Source organism: Benincasa hispida, chromosome 7 (assembly GCF_009727055.1).
Source record: "Benincasa hispida cultivar B227 chromosome 7, ASM972705v1, whole genome shotgun sequence".
NCBI classification, from domain to species: Eukaryota; Viridiplantae; Streptophyta; class Magnoliopsida; order Cucurbitales; family Cucurbitaceae; genus Benincasa; species Benincasa hispida.
Window position 1 is genome coordinate 26327291 of NC_052355.1, and position 22153 is coordinate 26349443.

Sequence of the window (22153 nt, forward strand, 5' to 3'; positions counted from 1 at the left end):
ATTCCAAATTTTATCTCAAATTTAAATCAACTTTAGTTTCTATACTCAGTTCCAAGTAAAGTTGAGCATATCCCAAATTTTTATCTCAAACTAAAATTGATCAAAGATTCAATTTCACCCCAAATTCTATTCTGAATTCGAATTAAGTTAAATTAAATTTGCAATTAAAGTGGAACATAAATCCTACTTTAGTTCAAATTAAAGTTTACTTAGCGAAAGTTGTGTCAAACAACAAGATTTCAAATCAAATTTTGAACTAAATTCTCATATTTTGATCATGATGATGCATCAAATTTAAAAGAGTAAAAAAAAATCATACTTTGATCTCAAATTACATTTTTTTTTCGAGATTCATTCACCCATATACGTGCATAAATCTCGAAAAAGGGTATTTGTTGAATGAGAAATTTTGGACCAATCACAAATTACCACGTCGTTTGCTAAATTAACGACAAAATCTGAATCATTGACTTTGGGTCCAATTAGAAGTTGACACATGTCCTGAATTGAATTAAAGACAAGTTTCGATGATGTCACGCGGATGAATCAGATAAGATTAAATTGATCCAATTTGATATTACTATTTGGGCTTAAAGTCCAAACTACAAAAAAAAAAAAAGTTGAATTGGACCCAAATTCTAGATCAGGCCCAAAACAACTAATTGGGCCAATGGGTCAGGCCCATGGGACCAACCAAGCCCACGAAGCCCACCTGAGAACTCTATAAATAAAGAAGTTCTCTTCATTTGTAGAGGCAACATTTTTTACACTCAGAAGACCCAGAGAGAATTTACTAACAAGCAAAGGAAGGACTCCCAAGACTCCTGAAGCTGCACTCTGACAGATACAAATACTCTGACAGATACAAATGACTTTACTTCGAACAAAGAACGTTTGGTGTTTTCCTTCTCCAAGTCAAACATATTCACCCAAAAGGAAAGCATATTCACCCAACTGAGAGAGAATCAGATGATCAAATATTAGAGATCGAACCACATCGCATCAAATCAACTCCAACATCAACACCAACTCAAGTTCAACTCCACGAAACACGTTTCTCCGGAAACCTCATGTGAACAGTCATATTGAGAAACATATAGGATTTCTTTTATAACGGCTCAACCAAATATCAATATTTGTTGGATAATTCTTTTAAATGATAAAATTGATCAAAATATTTTTAAATATAATAAAATGTTACTACGATAGACAGTGACATTTTACTATATTTATATAAGTTGATTCATTTTTTTTTATTTGAAAACAACTCATATGTTTTTTGTATAAAAATATTTACTTAAGTATTCAATTTATCCGTCTAGATAAAAATTTCAATTACCATTTGTTTATTTGCTTTTGAGAATTTGATTCAAATGCTTAGGTTAAAAAACAGAACCCATGAAAAAAAATGGTGAGAAAACAAACTTAAATTTCAAAATAAAAATGAAAATGGTATGAAATTGGCTTTGAGCTTTTCAGTTTTGCGACTAATAAATCATCGGCCTGTTTGAAATTATTTATAGTTTAGCAATTGTAGAATAGAATCAAACCATCAATTTTCGTAATAAATATTGATGTCTTATATACCGTACTATGCATGAATTTGGGGCTAAATATCATAATCAAAATAATAGAAAATGCACTATAAATATTTTATTTATTTTTTGGTAAAAATGACTTAAATTTTACCTCTAAAATGTATTTTGCCCAATGTGTTTGAAAACAATGAATAATAACCTTCCATTGATGTCACAAACTATTTGCTAACATTTTTTTTCCAAAGCGGCAAGCACAAATACAAGTGAGAGAGGAAGAGTGCGAGAGATTAACTGACGCAAACAAAATGTTTTACAACCATATTTTCAAAATTTACGATTGTGAAAATTGAGTATAAAAAATTTCACATAGGTTTAAATACTACTTTGATCCAGTGTTTTTTTACTTCGGTTCATCTTGGTCATTATACTTTTGAAATGTTTATTTTGGTAGCTACACTCTCAAATTTAGTTCATTGTGGTCTTTATACTACTTCTAACCTTGGTTCATTTTGATCCTTGAACTTTCAAATAATGATCTTTTGACCCCTTACAAATGAAAATGAAGAGACCAAAATGATCATTTTTTAAAAATACAAGAACCAAAACTAACATTTTGTAAACCTAGGAAACAAAATGAATTGAAGTTGAAAAATACAGGAATCAAAATGTACATTTAAAAGTATAAGATCTAAAACGTACAAAAACTAAAATTATAAAGATTAAAAAGCAATAGGAAAATACTTAGGTGCTCATTGGACTGCATCGAAGGGCCGTCGATAAGAAACCGTTATGTGACAATTCTGTATTTTTCTAAAAAAATAAATTTTAAACAATTTATCTTCATGTGTGAAAAAATGAGGACCTAATCATTACTTAAAAGTAATATTTAAAACATTTTATAGGTAAATGCCACAACAACTGATAAGCATGACCCGGTGTTCGGAACTTCCCTTGTAGTTGTAAATTATATATATATATTACCCACTCCAAGTAATTGAATGTTCTTCACTGGAAAACCATTACCGATTACCGCTTTTCTTCTTCCAAATCACTGCCAAATCAATTCCTTCAACCGCACCAAATTGATCTTCGCCCCACATTCATGGCGCCCGACGACGCTGTGGTCGTAGTGAATGGCTTGAACTTCGAGCAGAGGCACGGCAAGGAACGAGTGCGAGTGGCTCGGGTTTGGCGGACCAAAGACGGCCGCCATTTTATCGTCGAATGGAGCGTTGGCATCAGTCTCCTCTCCGATTGCGTCGCTGCATACGTTAGCGATGATAATTCCGATATCGTTGCAACCGATACTATGAAAAACACTGTAATTGTTTTCTATTCTACTCATAGTTGGATTGATCGTTATTTGGTTTGATGATTTGATTGTTGCGTCTCTTGTGAATCTGATTGTGTACGTGTGGGAAGAGGAAGAGGGAAGTGAGGAGTATTGTTACTATGATTATTATTATTATTTTGATTTGGACTATTTGGTTGAGTTAATAGTTGCCTAAGTAATAGTTAGTGGTAGAACGTGTTCATTTCAGGTTTGTTATGTGGATATTAAAATTTTAATTGCTCAACTTAGACCAGTCGGGTGATCTGGAAGTTTTTAATCGTAGGGGAAAAGAATTCTGCTGCTCTGCTCTATCTGCAACTCTTTCCCCCTTATTATTTTCTTTTTTGGATCGTTGTTTATGGTTTGATGCTTTGAGTGAAATGGTATCGACCAACTTCTGATCTTCAAAAGCTTACTGAATTAGTTGAGGGGTCATCAGTGGAAGATTTTCTGAAGGCAGGGTTTGGATCTTGAATTTGGAAAACAAAGCAAAGCGCAAAACTAGTTTACGTTTTAATGATAAAAAGTGAGTGGTTAGTTTGACAGTGTGGTGGTTAAAGATGGGTCTTAAATCACCCATTGACCTAAAAGCTTGAGTTGATGGGTGAAAGAAATTTAATTATAATGTCAACACTCTCCCTCACTTGTGGGCTTTGAGATATGAAGAAGAGTCAAACAAGTGGAAATAAATATTAATTGGGGGAAAAACAACGTTGCAGGGTTTGAACACAGGACACCTTGGACCACCTGCTTTGATATTATCTTAAATCACCAATTGACCTAAAAGTTTAAGTTGATGGGTGAAGGTAAATTTAATTATAATATCAACAATGGGAAAGTTATTATTTTAAAAACAAAACTCTGTTAGTCCAGCCATGAGGAAATGCAGTGGGAAGTGAATCTTGGACGAGAGACTATCTTACCCTTCTGTGTTTTTATCATAGCGGATCATACTTGCAATTTTTGGTTCTCACACTTTTTTTTTTGGTACTAATACTATTACTCTTACTTTTGTGGTTTTAAATTCTGATACTGTTACTCGCTTTACGGTTCAAAATCAATGGATTTGATTTCTTCAGGTATATGCAAAAGCCAAGGAATGTTCTGATCAAATTTCAGTGGAAGATTTTGCAATTCTTCTTGCCAAGCACTTCACCTTGTATTACAAGCAGGTAAACCCCATGTTTAAACTTGTATTCCTAATTATATCCGGGCCAGTATAGTGACACCTATGCAGGTTGGCAATTGGTGAAGTTGTAAGTTGGATTTGTGATAAGTCAGAGGTGGTGATTTGGTGCAAAGTCTTAATTGGTGTAAAGTAAACATAGTTTTGCAGTTTTAATGTGCTTGTCTTTTATCTACCCAGTATACTCACATTACATCAACCAAAATAACTTCTCGCCCGCTCCATATCCACCTACTACATGGAGCAGGTAAGAAATTGAAAGTACTAGTTATCTCCATTTCATAACACTTGCATGATCATCTAACCACTTCTAGAACTTCACTTTAGCTCTCACATGTTTTTGTTGGAGGTTGCAAGATCCATACCCTTCAACATTAAAGTTATATTACTTTGCTCATTGTAACTTACACTTGGCTTGTGCCTTCACCATAGCAGATCTTTTCTCGCATCAGCAATTTAACGGGGGGAAAAAATTCCTACTATTTTATTCTCTTGCAGCACATCACTTAATAATCCATTGAGGAACTCATTGTACTTGTTTTTACTTGCTACACCTCAGGTTTCATAAAGATGGCATAATTTTTACTGTTCAAGTGGCCATTGTATTCTCAATTCAAACTAGTTCATTTTTAACCATATAGAAAAATTAGGTTCTTGAAAATGTTTTGTCAAGTTCCTGCAATTAGTGATGCTCTGCATACTTTGTGGGTTTTTTTTTGGTGGATTACCTACCTGCTTTCTGTATAAAAAAACCTTGTTCTTCAAGCGGTAAAAAACTGCTGAGTCTGCTATTCTAGATCTCTTTAGACTATATATTTTGTTTTTAATATTACGAACATGCATTACATATAGCCATAGCGGTAAAAAAATGCTCAGTCTGCTATTCTAGATCTCTTTAGACTGTATATTTTGTTTTTAATAATATAAACATGCATTAAATATAGCCATAGCATTATATTTGTCCTTCACATCTACATGGCCCATTGAGATGTTCTCCAGATAAATGCTCTACTGAATAATAATCAGTCCACTGAATTAGTTGCATATTGCCAGGATAGAGTAAACATCTACCCACGAACTTTCAGAAAATGATGTTTCCTGCTCCTTTCAGACGTCTTTATTTTTCGTCTTTTCTTCTGCTCATATCCCTTTCTCCTCCTCATTGTACATGGGGGGCACACGTTTTGGATCGTTTTTGGATTAGTTGGTGCTAAAGGTTGAGAAATTCAAAGATGATCTCTAATATGTGTAATTAATTTTGCAGGTTACTACTGCAATAGTGAAGATCGCAGAAAAGTCATGGGAGCGTGTATCTGTCAATGGTCAACCACACAACCACGGTTAGCTGTTCATTTTTGGAAAGGCGGACCAGTAAATGATTCTGAGTTCTTATAGACGAACTTTAGAAACCTCTTTTCTGAGAATTAACTTTTATTATTACATTCAACCTTTTCAATGTTGAAATATTTAGTTTAAATACCTCAAAGTTATGAAGCTTCCATTGTTCATTCTTCCTTGTGTGATTGGAATCCCCGGGTGAGTTTAAATTGTGTGTGTGTGTATATATATATATGGAGTTTTAATGATTGTGAATTTAGTTAACTTTAGTTGTTGAAACCTTTCTCAAGTGAGTTCTTCTCTTGCCCCTCTCATGATCCCTCCCATAATGATAAAAAGGATTTAGATCCTTAATGAGAGTCTTCTGGTGTTAAAGTCAAGAAGAAAAATGTTATTAGGGTGAAACTTTTATGTTCAGCATAACTATGTATAAATTGATTAGAGGGATATCAAAGAGTTTTGACATATACAACCATATTTCTTTAGTTTTTACGAGTATGCAAAATTCTTATCATCCTTTCCTCTTTGGTCCTCCACTTCTAAGTTTTTTATTATGTACCTCTGATAAGAAATCACTTAAAATTGTAATTTTGCATCTTAGACTTTTGTTTGTGGAGCAGATGGCTTATTCCAGTAAAATTTTATGTTCATCTCTTGCTTTAATGCACGTATTATGATAAACTTTGTGTCTAGTTTAATGTATAATAGAATTGGTGCTTTAATGCACGTATTATGATAAACTTTGTAACTAGTTTAATGTATAATAGAATTTGGCATGTGGGTATTTTTTGTCGAATCTAAATAATAGGCACTTGTTTCCGGAGTTCTTATTTTTATCCTTATTTTTTTTCTTTAATTTTAATTTTTGATTGAAGGCTTTAAACTTGGATCTGAAAAGCACACTGCAGAGGCGATATTTAAGAAGTCAGGTGTTTTACAAGTGAGCTCTGGTATTGAGGGACTATCTTTGTTGAAGACTACTCAAGTAAGTCTACTCTTTTGTATACTTATTTTTAGAACTCAAGGACATAGTTGTACAGCCTTAAGGTTGTCATTTTTAAACAAATTCAAAATCCGTTTGATATTTGAACTATTTATGTTTTTGTCGATGCTAAATATAACAGATCTCCACACTTTTTACCCTGTGAGCTTAAGTTATGCATATTTTCTGCTTTCTCATTTTACTAAATAATTTCAATTCTTACATGTTCATTGTAATATGATAGAAGAATAATGCTGCATGGTGTTCCTCCTTCTGTCTTTTTATCTTTTATACATTTATTTTGTTTTTCTCTTTTGGTGTGTATGATGACATGACCTCACGTTTACCCATATTCATAGCCATCTACGTGTAAATGTTTTCTAAAGGAGACACACACACACACACAATGGTAACTGGTTACAAGGTTGAAGTCAAAGATCGATTGGATACTTTAGTTGGTTATGCAGTGATGGAGATTGCTAATTCAAGTTAGAGGGTAGTTTGGAATATTGAATTTTTTGGGGAAACAAAATCTAATAGTATAGGTGTCAAATGAATCCTTCTAGGGGGCTCCCCCTCACTGCCCCATGAAGGAGAGTTAACGGAGGTGTGCCAGCTTTTCTTATTCTAGATATGGCCTCATCTTTTTTTTTTTTTTTTTTGGTAATAATGAAAGTATTTTATTTCCTCCATCAGTCAATGAAGCCACTTCTGCATCAACTACCTCATTTGAACAATTGTTTTGAATCTTCTTCTCTTTATTCTTGATCAGCATTCGAATCTATTCAAGCTTAAGGAGAAGTACCCTGAAATTGTCAAGGGTACTCAGTAGTGTCCATATTGTCCTTGCGGTTCAGGGGCAATATGAGCAAACAATTTGACAAATATCAAGGGGCAGCCCCTAGAATAAGAATTAGTATATTTTAGGAGTGTTTTCAAAATCCAAGCCAAAATTTGAAAACTAAAAGATAGTTCTCAAAAACTTGTTTTTGTTTTTAGAATTGACTAAGAATTCCAACGTTTACTTATGAAATATGAAAACTGTGATTAAGAAATTGTGAGAAAACAAGGCCATTGTTAAAAACCAAAGATCAAAAACCAAATAATTACCAAACGAGGCCTTAGCTGTCATGATTATCTTTGATCTAACTCAAAGGAGGATGGTGCATCCTGGGGTAACATGTTCTTTCATTGAAGAGTTGGCCGTTGATCAACTTGTAGAATACATAGCAGATGGAAATTTCAAGAAACTTACTACTTGTATATGCGGTTTAGTATATCATGTTTCTCCTGATTCTCTCTCTAAACTTCACTATGTGAGCAGTCAGGTTTTGAGCGATTTCATAGGGATAAGTACACAGCTCTTCCTGAGACAAGAGAGAGGATATTGGCCACCGAAGTGTCTGCTTCATGGAGGTATATTTTCTATTGATCGGACTTTTGACTGAGAACTAATACATCTCATATAGCTTCTGGCTTTTCTGCTTTAATAGTTCAGGTAGAAGGGCAATAAATTCCAAGTATCTTTGTTGGGTTTCACAAACAAAATTTATATACTTTAATGCAGGTATTCATTTGATTCTCTCTATGGTATCCCTAAAAAGCAGTGTTACTTCGCGGAAACATACCTTGATGTGAAAAAAGTATTAGTTGACACCTTCTTCGGTCCTCCAAAAGAGGGAGTTTATAGCCCATCTGTTCAATACACTCTTTATGAAATGGGAAAGAATGTCCTCAGCAGGTCTCTCTCATTCCTCCCACTTGCACATGCACACATGTGAATGCACAGTCTCACTAATTTCCGCAAATGTTTTAATTTCTCTGATAATAATTTTTGAATTTCCACTATTTTAGGTTCCAAGTTATATCATCAGTGAGGCTGAAGATGCCAAATCTTCACTTCTTACCTGTCAACATATCAACAAAAGATAATCAGAGTATCGTTAAGGTAGGAATCTCCTTACAAAGGTTACCTTTTCCTTTTCCAGGTTCATTAATGGTAATTTCTTCGCTACTCTGCTTGCACTCTAGAATTTATGTTGAGTTCTTCTTCTTGCTATATTAATTGCCGTTATTGCAGAGTTCCCAATTCGGTTTTTTTCATCCTCTGTTACTTTATTTCCTCAAAGAAGCATATCCTTGCATCATCTTTAGAGAGTGAAAATTGTTCCATTAACTGTGTTACATTTCACTCTTATTTTGCTCCTGAATTTTTAATTTCTTCCATTCGCCTTGTTTTTGTTGTTTCCGGGCCATCAGTTTTCTATCAGATTTAAGATTAGAATATAGAATTTCATCATTAATTCGCAACCTTTTTAATGAGTATAAATCTTGCTTTTAGGTCGGTTAAATCTGCAGTCGTCAGGTTAAAATATATAGTGAACTTACCATCTGAAACAATCTCATATGTTGCATGCGTCAATTACCAATTATTACACTTGTATATCTGATGTCTCCTATTATATAAGAACTGTGTTAGGGTACCACCTAACGGGAATCCAGGTTTGAAATATATTGAAATACAAAGGATGAAGGATTATAAGATAAACCAAGTTTAAGGTACTTGGAACCTTCCCTCTTGAGTATGCTTAACCCAAGCCCTAAATCACTCAATAATTCCCCCATCCCTCTATTGGGATACTTCCTAACTGGAATCAAGATCTGTAATATATTAAGATACAATGGAATAATTACAAGATAATGCAAGTATAAAGGCATTTGGAACCTCCTCCTCGAGTATCACTTCACAAAATACCTTTGTGACTCGCTCACCCTCCTTCTAGGTACCTTACACCTTCGAGCTCCCTCTATTTATGACCAAATACACTAACTTCATAACTAATTACCTTATGTCCTGACCGATACCATACTAATATCCCTAACTAGGATCCTTACACTATCTTGTTCACAAAATACCATACTAATATTGTTACTCTGAGTAGTCTTTTTATCCATAAGAAGTACGACACGGACACAGTAGACTATACAACTCTAGTGTCTAACACATTCATTGTGCGAACAAGAATCCAATACTTGTTCAACAAGTGACAGAGAATCACTGATTGACCCGTGTCGAAAACCATTGTCAATGCTTCTTAGCATTTTACCAAACATTGATATTGCTTTGTATTTTTAAAAGAAATGAATGAGGGTGGTGTTTTGTTTTGCAGTTTGAGGATGATGTGTATCTGCCAACAGATGAACCACATGGATCAATTGAAGCTTCCTTGAGCCGCTTCTCTTCGAAGCTGTGAGGAAATTTAAGCATTTTCTGCTTCTTTTTTTTTTTTCCAAGTCAGATTGTCGTGCCTTTTCCATTTGTATAATAGTGAATTATATATCTGAATAAACTCAGAAATGTTTATTTAAATTAAAGTGTTGTCGATCATAGTGGTTACATTGTGGATATTTTCTGTTTTGTGTACTGTCAGTGTACACTAATAATAAAATTTTAACTTCTTTTCCTAAGGAAACTTGTTTTTCCTTTTATATTCTTTATTATTTGTTGTTTTATCAAATTTTGATTTTCTTGGTATCACAAAGGGGGATACTAATGTCTTAACAAGTTGGAACAGCAAAGCGAGCTAATTTTAGTAATTTTTGTGAACTCAATTTTCACTCCCATCAAAAAGTATGAATAACACAACAAAATCTTCAAAGTTCAACCGACTCTGGGATAATTGACATGTACTTTTTTTTAAATTGGTAGAAATTAGATATTTAGGTCTTGTTTGGTAGAGAATTTGAAAATAAGGAATTCAATGAAATAAAATTGTATTTTACGTTTTCATAAATATATTTGGTAACAGATTTAGAAATTGAATTTTAATTTAAACAATTATTTAAAATTTATTTGATAATGTATATTTATAAATTATAAAATTAATTGGAGTTACCTACGAAATAGACGATAAATTATTATTAATTTATTTATGGAGATGAATTATGTTAAAAATTTATATTATTATTATTTTGTAATTTATATAGTTCATAATATATTACATATATATATTATAGTTTTTAAAAAACGCATTGAATTTATGTTGTGTTGAAAATGGTTGGTGAATTTAGCGATTATCAACAATTCAATAAATGTCTTATGGCGTGCCTTAATTATTGAGTACGACGAATGATCTATTTAAACACAATGTTTTCTCTACTTAGACCTAAATATAAGTCCAACTAGATTTCCTAGTGAGTCTAGGGTCGAAAACAGGGACTATAGACTAAAGATGTGTTTGAGCTTGATGAATGATCTTAACGCGATAAATTCTTCATTAATGCGGCGGGTGGGTTTTATACAACAAAATTAATGAGTTGATCAAAAGCATTGGTAAGTGATGATGCGGCGAGCGTGTTATGATGCGTGGAATGATAGAAGTAAAGATGATGATTCCAAATGCAAACACAATTAAGCAACGGCGTGGAAATGAAGGAAAAATCAATTGATAAGATAGAATTGAGAAGGGTTACTAACATTTTCCTAAGTTATGCATAAGTATATGTTTATGTCATTAACTCATGAAATGAAGAACTCACCTCTCTTTTTAGCCACATTTACCCTATTTTTAGTATGCATGCCCAAGTTAATTTCAGACAGACAAAAGGTTGATTTTATTTTATAAAGCTACTTCTTTCCTTACCTAATAACGTTCACAATCACTTATTCTTTCAAGCTGTTATTATTTTTACTTAAACCAATTTGTCAGATGGATTCAAACAATGTTTTTAGTCACGTATTAAACAAGATACTTCTTGTTAATTTCAGACAAAAGGTTGATTTTATTTTCTAAAGCTACTTCTTTCCTTGCCTAAGACGTCCACAATCACTTACTCTTTCAAGCCGTTGTTATTTTTACTTAAACTAATTTGGCAGATGGATTCAAGCAATGTTTTTAGTCACGCATTAAACAAGATTAACTTTAATTATGCACAACTCATGAAAATGTTAGTTTGACCTCCTCAATTCATTAGAAATTTAGTTACACATGATAGAGGAAAGAAAGATAAGACATGATGGATGAAAGATGATAGACATCAAATTTATTTAAGAAATAAAAGTTCTCAATCTCAATTATCTTAATACAAACTAAAATAGCAAAAAAAATGGAATAAAGGTCAGAGATGAGATGTGTCAGGTTACCGGTCACAATGCCTTGCTTCCTTTAGCTTGGATGAAGGCTGTTTCAAATGTGGTTGTTGTGGAGGTGACGATGCTCTCTCCCTTTTCAAAGAAGAATATTGAATTCTCTATCATAATTCTTCAAAGAGAAGTTGGAGAGGTTGAAGACAATGGTAGAAATAGAGAGAAATTTGGGCAGAATTTCGACCAATCTCTTGGAAGAAAGTTTTACACTTAAACTGATTCTTAAGGGGCTATTTATAGGCGTCACCATAAGGATTTTTTTTTTTTTTTTGCTTCTTTCTAATGATTGCTTCACACCTCTGCATTTAATTTCACGTCTTGCTGCGCCAAGTACTCTCATCACAGATTCATTGGCTCAATCGACTATCTCAAATCAGCTACCAACTTGCACTTTGATTAGACATTCATAGCCCATGCGTTTGTCATTTTATTCTACATATTTCTACTCAACGCATAGTTTTCTGCATGCAAGAATGAAGTTTGATCTTATCTCTTTTAATGCGTTCACGGTTGCAATTTTTTTTTTCCTAGGTTGGTTTTTGCTTCTTTTCATACAAATCCGGGTTTAAAGCTATTAGATTTCTTAGTTTTCAGGATAATGAGTTTTGTAACGCATGGACACAGTTTAATTGTTCCCATGAATTTCATTTCAAGTTAATGCATTTTCCTTTAAATTTCCCTAATTATTCTAAATAAAAAGCTATAATTTATATTCCTACAAGTTATCACACCCTCAAATTTAGAAAAATGATTGTCCTCAAACATCTATTTAAAATCTTAATGTAACTCTCAACTCAAATTAATGCATTAACTTGACCTCTTAACATACTTCCTAGTTTGAGATTTATTAGACAAGCAGGTCGCCTCAAGTTTTATTCACTCCTTTATAGAAATATTTCCTAATTTTAAATGTTGCAGGCTCATTCTTCAAAAATTCCTTTACTTAGGGTTGTTTTTAAATATAGAAAAATAAACCAAAATATTTACAAAATATGACAAAATTTTAGAACTATCAATGATAGATACTGATAGACTTCTATCTGTGTCAGTGATATTGATTGACACTTAGAAGTCTATCAGCGCTTATCATTATAATTCAAAAAATGTAATTTTGTAAATATTTTCAACAATTTTACCATTTGAAATCATTTTTCTTTTAATTAAGATATATGAACTATAATAAAAAGAAAGATAATAAATAAAGCATATTGATCACCATATTATAGTTCATATACCTTAATTTTCTCTAATTTTTCAATCGTTGAGAAAATTGGTATAAGCTAAGAATTGAAAAATTAAGAGAAATATGAGAGTATCTATATGAAAAAAAATGAGGATATTGATATAATTTGTATTAAAATTGGTTCTTTTCGAACTTAAGAGAACTCCAAACAAATTGATCACGTTATTAATATTTTTAACTTTTCGTTTTAATTTTTAAAGTTAATTTTCTCACGAGGAATTTACTGTTTCTGTTTAAATACTAATGGTAAAGGTATTTTTGAACTTTTATTAAGTTAAGGGTATTTTTGAAACTTTTGGAAGTTCAAAGATTTTTTTTAAACAAAATTTTAACAGTTTCCATCCAAAACTAACGACAATGATATTTTTTTAACTATTTTTTAAAGTTGAATGATATTTTTGAAAATTTTGAAATTTCAAGGACATTTTTTACACAAAGTGTAAAGTTCATAGGTATTTTTTGCAATTTAAACTATTATTTATTTTGCCACTCAATACACATAAGATGAAACATTTTAATACACATACGATGAAACTCGCACTACATGCGCCAATATAACATGGTTCAAGATAGGGATGTTCACGGTTCGGTTTGACACTCAAATCGAACCAAACTGCAATTTTAAACTTTTTTTTTTTCTGAAACTGAACCGAACCGCGTGCGGTTCCACGGTTCTTTTTTTTTTTTTTTTTTAAGGTTTTTCCTGGTTTTTCATCGTTCGGAGGCGTGAGATCTGAGGCTGAGACATGAGATTGGAGAACTTTAACGGCTGATTGGAGGACTTCGAAATTTGCAGAAACTTCGACAGAGGACGAAGGTCTACGGAGGATGGAGGTATCTATGGCTAACGACGATTTAGCCTGGTGGCGTCCACTGTCGGCCTGGCAGAGACCGGAGAACTTTGACGGAGTCTGAGAGAGGAGATTTAACCTGGTGGCGTCCACTGTCGAGCGAGTTTGAAAGAGAAGAGAGACTAAACTGAAAGTGAAACCCTAAAAAGATATAAATATATTATATATAATTATATATTTTTAATATATTCATTTAAAAGCGGTTTGGTTCAATTTCAAATCGATTTTCGTATTTGAAACCGAACCAAATTGCATAAAATCGGTTTCAACATATGTCAAACCAAACCGAACCACATTAATTCGATTTCGATTCAGTTTAATATTCGGTTCGATTTCAGCGATTTCAATGATCACTCCTAATTCGAGAGGAGAATTGTTTATGTTTGAAAGTATCATCACATCTTAACGGACAGTGAATTTATAAATGGATGAATGATCAAGTATCTCAAATTTCTATCCAAAAATTATGAAGGGTACACATACGTTTTTCAATTTATATTAGGTTAAAAGGTAAAATATCGTTTTTGTCCTTATAATTTATTATTTTGGTCTCTATATACTTCGAAGTTTATGCAATTTTAGTTTGTTCAATTTTAGTCTATGTACTTTTGATCAATCTTAAATTTAGTCCCCCAATGTTAATTTATTGTAGCTTTTTAAAAGAACTTTTTGTTATCTATGGTATTTTTACCATAAATTTTGAAAACATGTTCACATATATTATCTTCTTGCATGAAAAACTATTATTATTATTTAATCAATTTTGGTAAAAATTAACTTTAAGAGACTAGATTACATATTTATTAAAAGTACGGAGATTAAAATTGGACAATTTAAAATATATGAACTAAAACTAAACAAACTTCAATGTATGAGGACCAATTGAAAGTACATGAACTAAAATTAGACAAAAGTATCAGAACTAAAATTGGACAATTGAAACTATAGGAATTAAAATTGGAAAAACTTCATTTTTAATCTTGAGACTTTTAATAAATTTTATAGTTTGTCCCCAAATATATATTATTGATTTTTAAAATAACTTTTTTGTTATTTATTAGTATTTTTATTATAATTTTTTTTAAAAAAAATCACACAATGTACTTTTTGAATGAAAATTATTATTATCATTATGTAATGAATTTCAATAAAAATTAAATTGAAAAGACTAAATTTAAGATTTATTAAAATTAAACAACGGAAGGTATAGACTAAAATTAAGGTTGTTTTTAAATTTTTTTTGAAAAAACGAATCGACTTATTTACCAATATAATAAAACGTAGAAATATCAAAGTTTAGAAGTAATAGATAATAAGATTTGAATATAATTAAATAGTCATTAGAAGGAAGCTGAAAGTATAGAGAAAGTAACTTCTTTGAATAATCCTTCACTCAATATATATATATAGAGAGAGAGATTCACCAAATTCAGAAAACTTACTCTACACTCATCGCGAGAATTGAAGAAATCCACTTCGTCTCACCGCTTCTTTGTTTTCTCATTTCATCTCCTTCAATTTCTCTTTCATTTCTGCAAATTTTCGCTTAATCTGAAAACCACATGATTCCCCAAATCCTCTGCCGCCGCCATGGATGATGATCTCCGCCATAACCAACAACCCACAGATCGACCATTTCCCAATCCCAACGAATCTCACTCCTCCAAATTCCGCCCTTCTGCGATCCACTTTTCATCCATTCTCATTCTTCTTCTAGCAATTTCCTTCTTCACTCTCCCCAAAACAGATTTCTACAAAACCCAATCCTTAAAACTCACCCATCTTCTCAAAAATTCTAACCAAACCCCACTTCCCAATCCCTCATGTGTTCTTTGGATGGCCCCATTTGTTTCTGGTGGTGGGTACAGTTCAGAAGCTTGGTCCTACATTTTAGCTCTTCGAGATCATATAACAAACCCTGGATTTCGATTAGCCATTCAGCAACATGGTGATTTAGAATCGATCGACTTTTGGGAAGGCTTACCGGATTCTATGAAGAACTTGGCTATTGAACTTCACAGCACAAAATGTAGAATGAATGAAACTGTTGTGATTTGTCACAGTGAACCAGGTGCGTGGAATCCTCCATTGTTTGAAACTTTGCCTTGCCCACCAGGTGCTTACCAAAATTTCAAGTCAGTGATTGGTAGAACAATGTTTGAAACTGACAGGGTAAGTCAAGAACATGTGAATCGATGTAATGGAATGGATTATGTTTGGGTTCCTTCTGAGTTTCATGTCTCTACATTTGTGAAAAGTGGGGTTGATCCTTCTAAGATTGTGAAAGTTGTTCAACCTATTGATGTGAATTTCTTTGATCCATTGAAATACAAACCATTTAGTCTTGAATCTGTAGGAACATTAGTTTTAGGAGGCAAAAACTTGGAAGAAGTAAGCTTTGAGAAGAAGGGATTTGTGTTTCTGAGTATCTTTAAATGGGAATTTAGGAAAGGTTGGGATCTTTTGTTGGAAGCATATTTGAGAGAATTCTGTAAGAAAGATGAAGTGGTGTTTTTTTTGTTGACAAATCCTTACCATACTGATAGTGATTTTGGGAATAAGATTTTGGATTTTGTAGAAAACTTAGACTTACAAATGCCACTTTCTGGTTGGGCTCCTGTTTATGTGATTGATATTCATATAGCTCAAACTGATTTGCCTAGAGTTTACAAGGCTGCTGATGCATTTGTACTTCCATCAAGAGGAGAAGGCTGGGGAAGGCCACTCGTTGAAGCGATGGCGATGTCGTTGCCAGTGATCGCCACCAACTGGTCGGGGCAAACGGAGTTTTTGACCGATGAGAATAGCTATCCATTGCCGGTTGAGAGAATGAGTGAAGTGAAGGAAGGGCCATTCAAAGGGCATATGTGGGCTGAACCATCCATCAGTAAGCTTCAAGTTTTAATGAGGGAAGTAACAACTAATGTTGATGAAGCTAAGGTTAAAGGACAGCGGGCGAGGGAGGACATGGTCAGCCGATTCTCGCCCGGCATCGTTGCCGATATTGTTCATCGGCAGATACAAAATATTTTTCATGAGAAGAGATGATACGTCACATTGTTTATAATAACCAAGATTTCATTCCTCCTATTTGTGTTATGCTCTGTTTATCATCTTGTATTCCATGTGTGATTGAGATAACTTGAGGGCGATATGGCTTTAGTGAGATTAGCTATTAAAATTCTCTCTTTTCTATTTTTTTTTAATACTTGTGAGTGTCAGAGCTAACTTAGTAGTTGTAATAGTTAAAATTATTAGTACCAAATTGAAGCCTTTTTAACTTGTTGGAAATTTATACGAAGTATAAATAATTGTCGAATAAACTAAATTGTATCTCAAACTCTCATTTCACAAGTCGAAGTCAAATAAGTAATCGATAAATATAATGGATATGACTTTCTATATGCACAGTTGTCTACTTTTGGGATGTTCTCCCGACTTTCCTTTTGACACCACCCATAAGGCCTACTATCAATTGATATAATTGTCCTTACTTATATACCTATGACCACTTTTTCCTTATCCAATGTGGGACTTTGTTTCCACTCTAATATAACTAAAGAAATCTTACCCCTTTTTCACTGTCAATAAAGGGCTTTCTTAAATGTTTGGAAATGAAGCATCGTAATGATTATAGTTAACCAAAGTCGAAATCTTCACCAAATTAGTATTCACTGATTCTAGAAAGATTTGATGTACTTACAAATCATGATAAAATGATTAGTACCATTGGTCTCCTTGATTCTAATTTATTGTCGTTAAAATATAATAATAAGTTGATATTTCTTAAAATAATCTTAAAGCCAAGCATTTGTTTAAATTAAATTTGGTTAACCGAAGCAAAGATAATCGTCTTAGAATTAGTGAAATAGAATAAAGCAAAGCAAGAGTGTCGAACTTCCCTTCATTTATGCTTTGATCTCTGTTATTATTGACGTTACTTTTTGAACTATTGATAATCTATTTCCTCATTCAACAAGCTTTTTATGTATTTTTTGAAGCAGATTTGTGGTATTGTCCCTTATTATAAGCAAAATTTTAATGTTTTATTAAAATAATAATAATTATTATTATTATTATAAAAATAAAAAAAATCAAAATCAATAAATAAAAACCCAATTGTCAATATACCATTAGAGAGAACTAAAGCTTCTAATTTTGAGGTTGAAAGTACATATTTTATGTCGAATGAACTATACTCATTTTGGCTAAAAAAATTGTCTTCTACTTCAACAATATATTCCTAAATTCATGTCAACAAAAATTGATTTCTTTACAATTAACTAAATTAAATATTAAATTAGTAAAACTAATAATGTCAGTCGATTTTAAAACTTCACAATGTGTAAGGCCCTATATCGAGAGGACAACCTTTTTAAATAAAAATGCAACTATAATTTGAATACTAGTAGACCACTGATTGGATGTGAAGGTCCGTTGTCTTTATCAATTGGTATAATATCAATAGCAGCCAAATGTCCCGTCTGCAAACCTAGATGGAGTCTTGTTCCCATTTAATAAAGTATCATTTATTCTCAAAGATACGAGAGCATTCTACTATAAAATGAAACATGAACTCGTTTCCAATATTCTCGTTCCAAAAAGAGAGGGGGAAAACGATCCTATAACTAACCATCATGTAAGAAGAGTAGAAGATTACTTCCCCAATCAAGCTGGTTTGATATGTCGTCACAGCTTGGAGATTGGACAAAGCCTCCTTCTATATAATATTAACATAGTTCATTGGACAAAAATAAAACCAACATTATTGAAAGGGGGCAAGAATAAATGTTTTTAGTATAGGATAATATTACTCGAGATGGGGTTTGAATACCGTTAGCACGTCCTTGTAAACAGGTTTCTTGAAATCTACAGCCTGCATGATAGAGGGTAAATGTAAGTTGAATATTCATATTCGTTTTTCAGCTGTTTTTTTGTTGATGATGAGTTAACGAACGTCTGTCATTTCGAGCATAGTTCAATTGATAATGTATCAATTACTGTTTCAAAGATTGATAGTTCGATCTCCCACCTTACAATTGTTGAATTAAATAAAAAGGTAACAGTGGTGTACTCACACGTTCTACTACTTCTTCAGGTGACATCCATGACCATTCGCCAAACTCCGCTTTCTCAGTCCCATCACCCAAAAGATTGATCTCTTCATCACTTCCTGTCAACTTCAGCAAAAACCTAAAATTTTGCAAACATCGTTACAATTTAGTTGATAAGGCAAATGAAACAGTGCCTTGGCAGGATGAAAAGAAAATGAAAGAGAAAAAAGTTACTTGCAGAATTCTAATAGAGAAACGAAGGAAGACTCAAAAGTAACACTAACACTATTATCCACAAATTCACTGAGGGTGGATTTTGTTTCTTTAATACATGTATTGTTAGGAAATGAACGTCTAAGTTGTCTTGGCCCTTTATATGATTACTAAGACCCCCCACAAAAATTCGTTGCTTTGCTCTCCAATGTGAGCAACTTCGGTATGGTGCACCGGCTTTCGAAGTTACTATAAGGAAACAGAGTTTTGGCACAAAGGTTGTTTGCCTTTTTTTATAAAAAGGATCAGCATTGAGGTATTAATTACTATGTACACCAGTGTACGTCAAGTGAGATTTAGCTCTAAAGAATATGAAAGGAATAAGAACTGTATGCATAGAAAATAGAACTCACCACTTCTGCGCTTGACCCTTCCAGTCAGAACCCCACTGATGTCTAAGTTTTTCCCGGACATGTGGTGGGAAGTCATAAGTCAGCCAATAAGGTACCTACTTTAAGAAACCAATATTCAAGACATTTCACTGATGTGTCCAATTAAGGTAAACACAGGCTTTTACTCTGGGAAAACTCCAAAATGAAAGAAGAAAAATATAAGGTGAATTCAAAACTTCAGTAACCCACACAGTATGCAAATTAAAACTACTGATACAGCATAACTTATCGCACAGCAATCATACTACATAAGGTCATAGAAGAAACAAGCCATATTTGTAGAAGAATTTTAAATAACCGAGTCAATGGGCAGGGGAGATCACTGGTAAAGTTCAGAATATTCTTCCCCCATCTCCAGAGATTAAAGAAAATTATGACCACAATGGGTTACAACAGATTGGCACAGTAATCAGAGGCATGATGTACGCTCATTTCTCTTTAAAATCTGGATTATGGTGACCCTCTAGCAATAATATTTCAAGTTGTTTTTTTAGATCAAATGTTATAAGACCAAATAATGGTCTAACGAGCTAACCTTAGTTGATGTGTATGAAAGCCAGCACGAATAGTTAGTCAGTGAAAAAAAGGTAAAATAAGATTCAGTTGCAATAAACCAATTCCATTAATCAAAAAATTGATGGTTAGAAATTTGATGGTAAAGTTGAGAACAAGAAAAGCATCAAATATGCCCTAAACTAATTCAAAGAGCTTGGTCGATGCAGTGGTGATCAATTATGAACTTTCTTTCGTACCTTAGCATATTAACTGCAATAGAAACTGGATATTGTTGAGATCTAATTTCATTTGAACAGAAAAAATCTAGTCATCTTTACTCCTAAAATAGACTTTCTTCAGTTTTACCGACTATGAGAAGCACTTGATTTATGAAAACTTAAGAGAAGTATGCATATCCAAGGAAAGACAACCGAATACATCAATGAAATAGTACTTCAGCAATAATCTCTGCGGATCTGACTCCTGTTTCTTCTCTAAGTTCTCTGATGGCTGCACTTCTTGGATCTTCATCCTCGTCCACGCCGCCCTAATGAACACAACAGAACAAATGAACTCGTAATGGCTAAAACGTATAAATCACTTATGAAAATACGTAGATGATCATATATTATTTCCTCGCCATTTAATTATGCTTCAATGCTAAAATTTCAGACTTAATGAATACATCTGATCGAATAAACTCTTCATAAAACCTAATACGCGACAATTGAATAGTGAGGCCAGAGCAAGCAATGTAACAGTAAATTAACGTACTAATTCATTGTTATTTCAGAGCTCAAAGTTATGCTGATTGTACCTCAAACTTCCGGATTAAAAAAGAAAAAAAAGAAAAAGAAAAACTATGACCTAGAAGCAAAAAGAATCATCGAATTACCTGAGGCATTTGCCAAGCATCTGGTATATCCAGCCTTGAGGCAGCAAAAATCTGCACATACAGATTTCGGAACGATGCAGATGGATGAATACTTGTAAAGATGAGCGGAGATGGAGGAACAAAAAGAGAAAGGTTTCGAGAATGACCTTTTTAGAAGAATTGATGAGGCAAATGCCAACATTCCTGCGGTAACCTTCGGGAGGAGCTTCCATGGATGAGGAGGTCGAACGCAGAACAGATGAGAAAAGTGGAGAAGGAGAACTTCGAAGGCGAAGAGGACGACGATAGTGAAGAAGTGAATGACTAAAAACGACATATCGGTTTACGGCCATTCCTTTTCCCTCCACAAGTGGCGTTCATCCAAAGCTTCGCGCTTCATTTATTTATTCTTTTCTCTCGCTAGATTTTCTTTTTCATTTTTTTTCGTTACTTATAACATTGATATTTATTTTGTTAAAATAACACTTTGGTTATGTAATTTGGAAATTTTTCGTAGTTCCATCTTAGTATCTACTCCTTAATTTAGTATTTGATGCTTCACTAAGTGATATGTTAGCATATACTCCTTAAATTTAGTATTTGATGTTTCACTAAGTGATATGTTATATTAGTTTTTTTCGAGAAAAAAATATTTTATTAAACTTCTAAGGTATAGTTTGAATTAGAATCAATTTGAATCCACATAGAATAAAAATCCATTCAAATATTATTGATATCATGCAATCTAGCTTTCTTTGTTGTGCTATATATTACATTATTCATATTATGAGATTTCATGAGATTCTTAAGTGTTTCTTTTATGATAAATAATAAATTGAGGTAATTTAACATGATCTTTTTTTTAAAGTACACTTTTGGTTGCTAGGTTTGGTTCATGTCACACAACCAAATGCCAAAACTACGAGCATGGAAAGCCAAAACATGAGCAATAGAATTACCAGAAGAATCCAAGGATAGAACAATTCATATGGATATGTCGAATAGTATCAACAAAATTTGAACCTCTTTTATGTATCTAGGGGTGTACATGGATTAGATTGGGATGGGTTGAGAGTGTTTTGTTAGACCAACCTGAAAATTCGGGTTGGTTGGATTGGCAATCCAAAAAACCCAAATAAAGTCTCTTAACCAACTTAACCCAAAGAGTTGGGTTGTCGGGTTATAACTTTTTTTTATTTTTAATTAAAAATATGTAAATTTATATATAACACATGACTAATAACTAAAGTCTCATAAAATTCAAATGCTAAATACCAAGTATCTAAGATATTTATTGCAAACTTCAAATAAAGACAAATATGGTAACAATTTTAAAAGAAAAATATTTAAAATTCATAAATTAATAAATATAAAGTAATCAATTTTAAATAAAAAAGAAGTATATATAGCGCGATCATTTAGAAAGACGGGCGCTATCCGAGTGAATA

General features: G+C 32.8%; 3 protein-coding genes across 3 annotated transcripts; 2 read left to right on the forward strand and 1 right to left on the reverse strand.

The window, feature by feature from the left end:
- Positions 1-2487: 2487 nt before the first annotated feature.
- Positions 2488-9850, forward strand: LOC120081363 (uricase-2 isozyme 2). Its single transcript, XM_039036164.1, has 8 exons — positions 2488-2859; positions 3951-4043; positions 5322-5397; positions 6271-6380; positions 7702-7793; positions 7945-8118; positions 8232-8325; positions 9548-9850. Exons 1-8 carry the CDS (start codon positions 2641-2643, stop codon positions 9629-9631), a joined length of 942 nt encoding a protein of 313 aa, XP_038892092.1. The 5' UTR covers positions 2488-2640; the 3' UTR covers positions 9632-9850.
- Positions 9851-15033: 5183 nt separating this feature from the next.
- LOC120080769 lies at positions 15034-16882 on the forward strand. Its single transcript, XM_039035394.1, has one exon. It carries the CDS (start codon positions 15208-15210, stop codon positions 16663-16665), a length of 1458 nt encoding a protein of 485 aa, XP_038891322.1. The 5' UTR covers positions 15034-15207; the 3' UTR covers positions 16666-16882.
- A 1218-nt stretch (positions 16883-18100) lies between these two features.
- On the reverse strand, positions 18101-21098 carry LOC120081185 (nudix hydrolase 26, chloroplastic). Its single transcript, XM_039035876.1, has 7 exons — positions 20873-21098; positions 20727-20777; positions 20286-20378; positions 19298-19392; positions 18696-18810; positions 18452-18493; positions 18101-18337 (listed from the first exon to the last, which is right to left on the reverse strand). The coding sequence occupies exons 1-7, from the start codon at positions 21056-21058 to the stop codon at positions 18143-18145; spliced, it is 777 nt and encodes a 258-aa protein (XP_038891804.1). The 5' UTR covers positions 21059-21098; the 3' UTR covers positions 18101-18142.
- Between the last annotated feature and the right edge of the window lie 1055 nt (positions 21099-22153).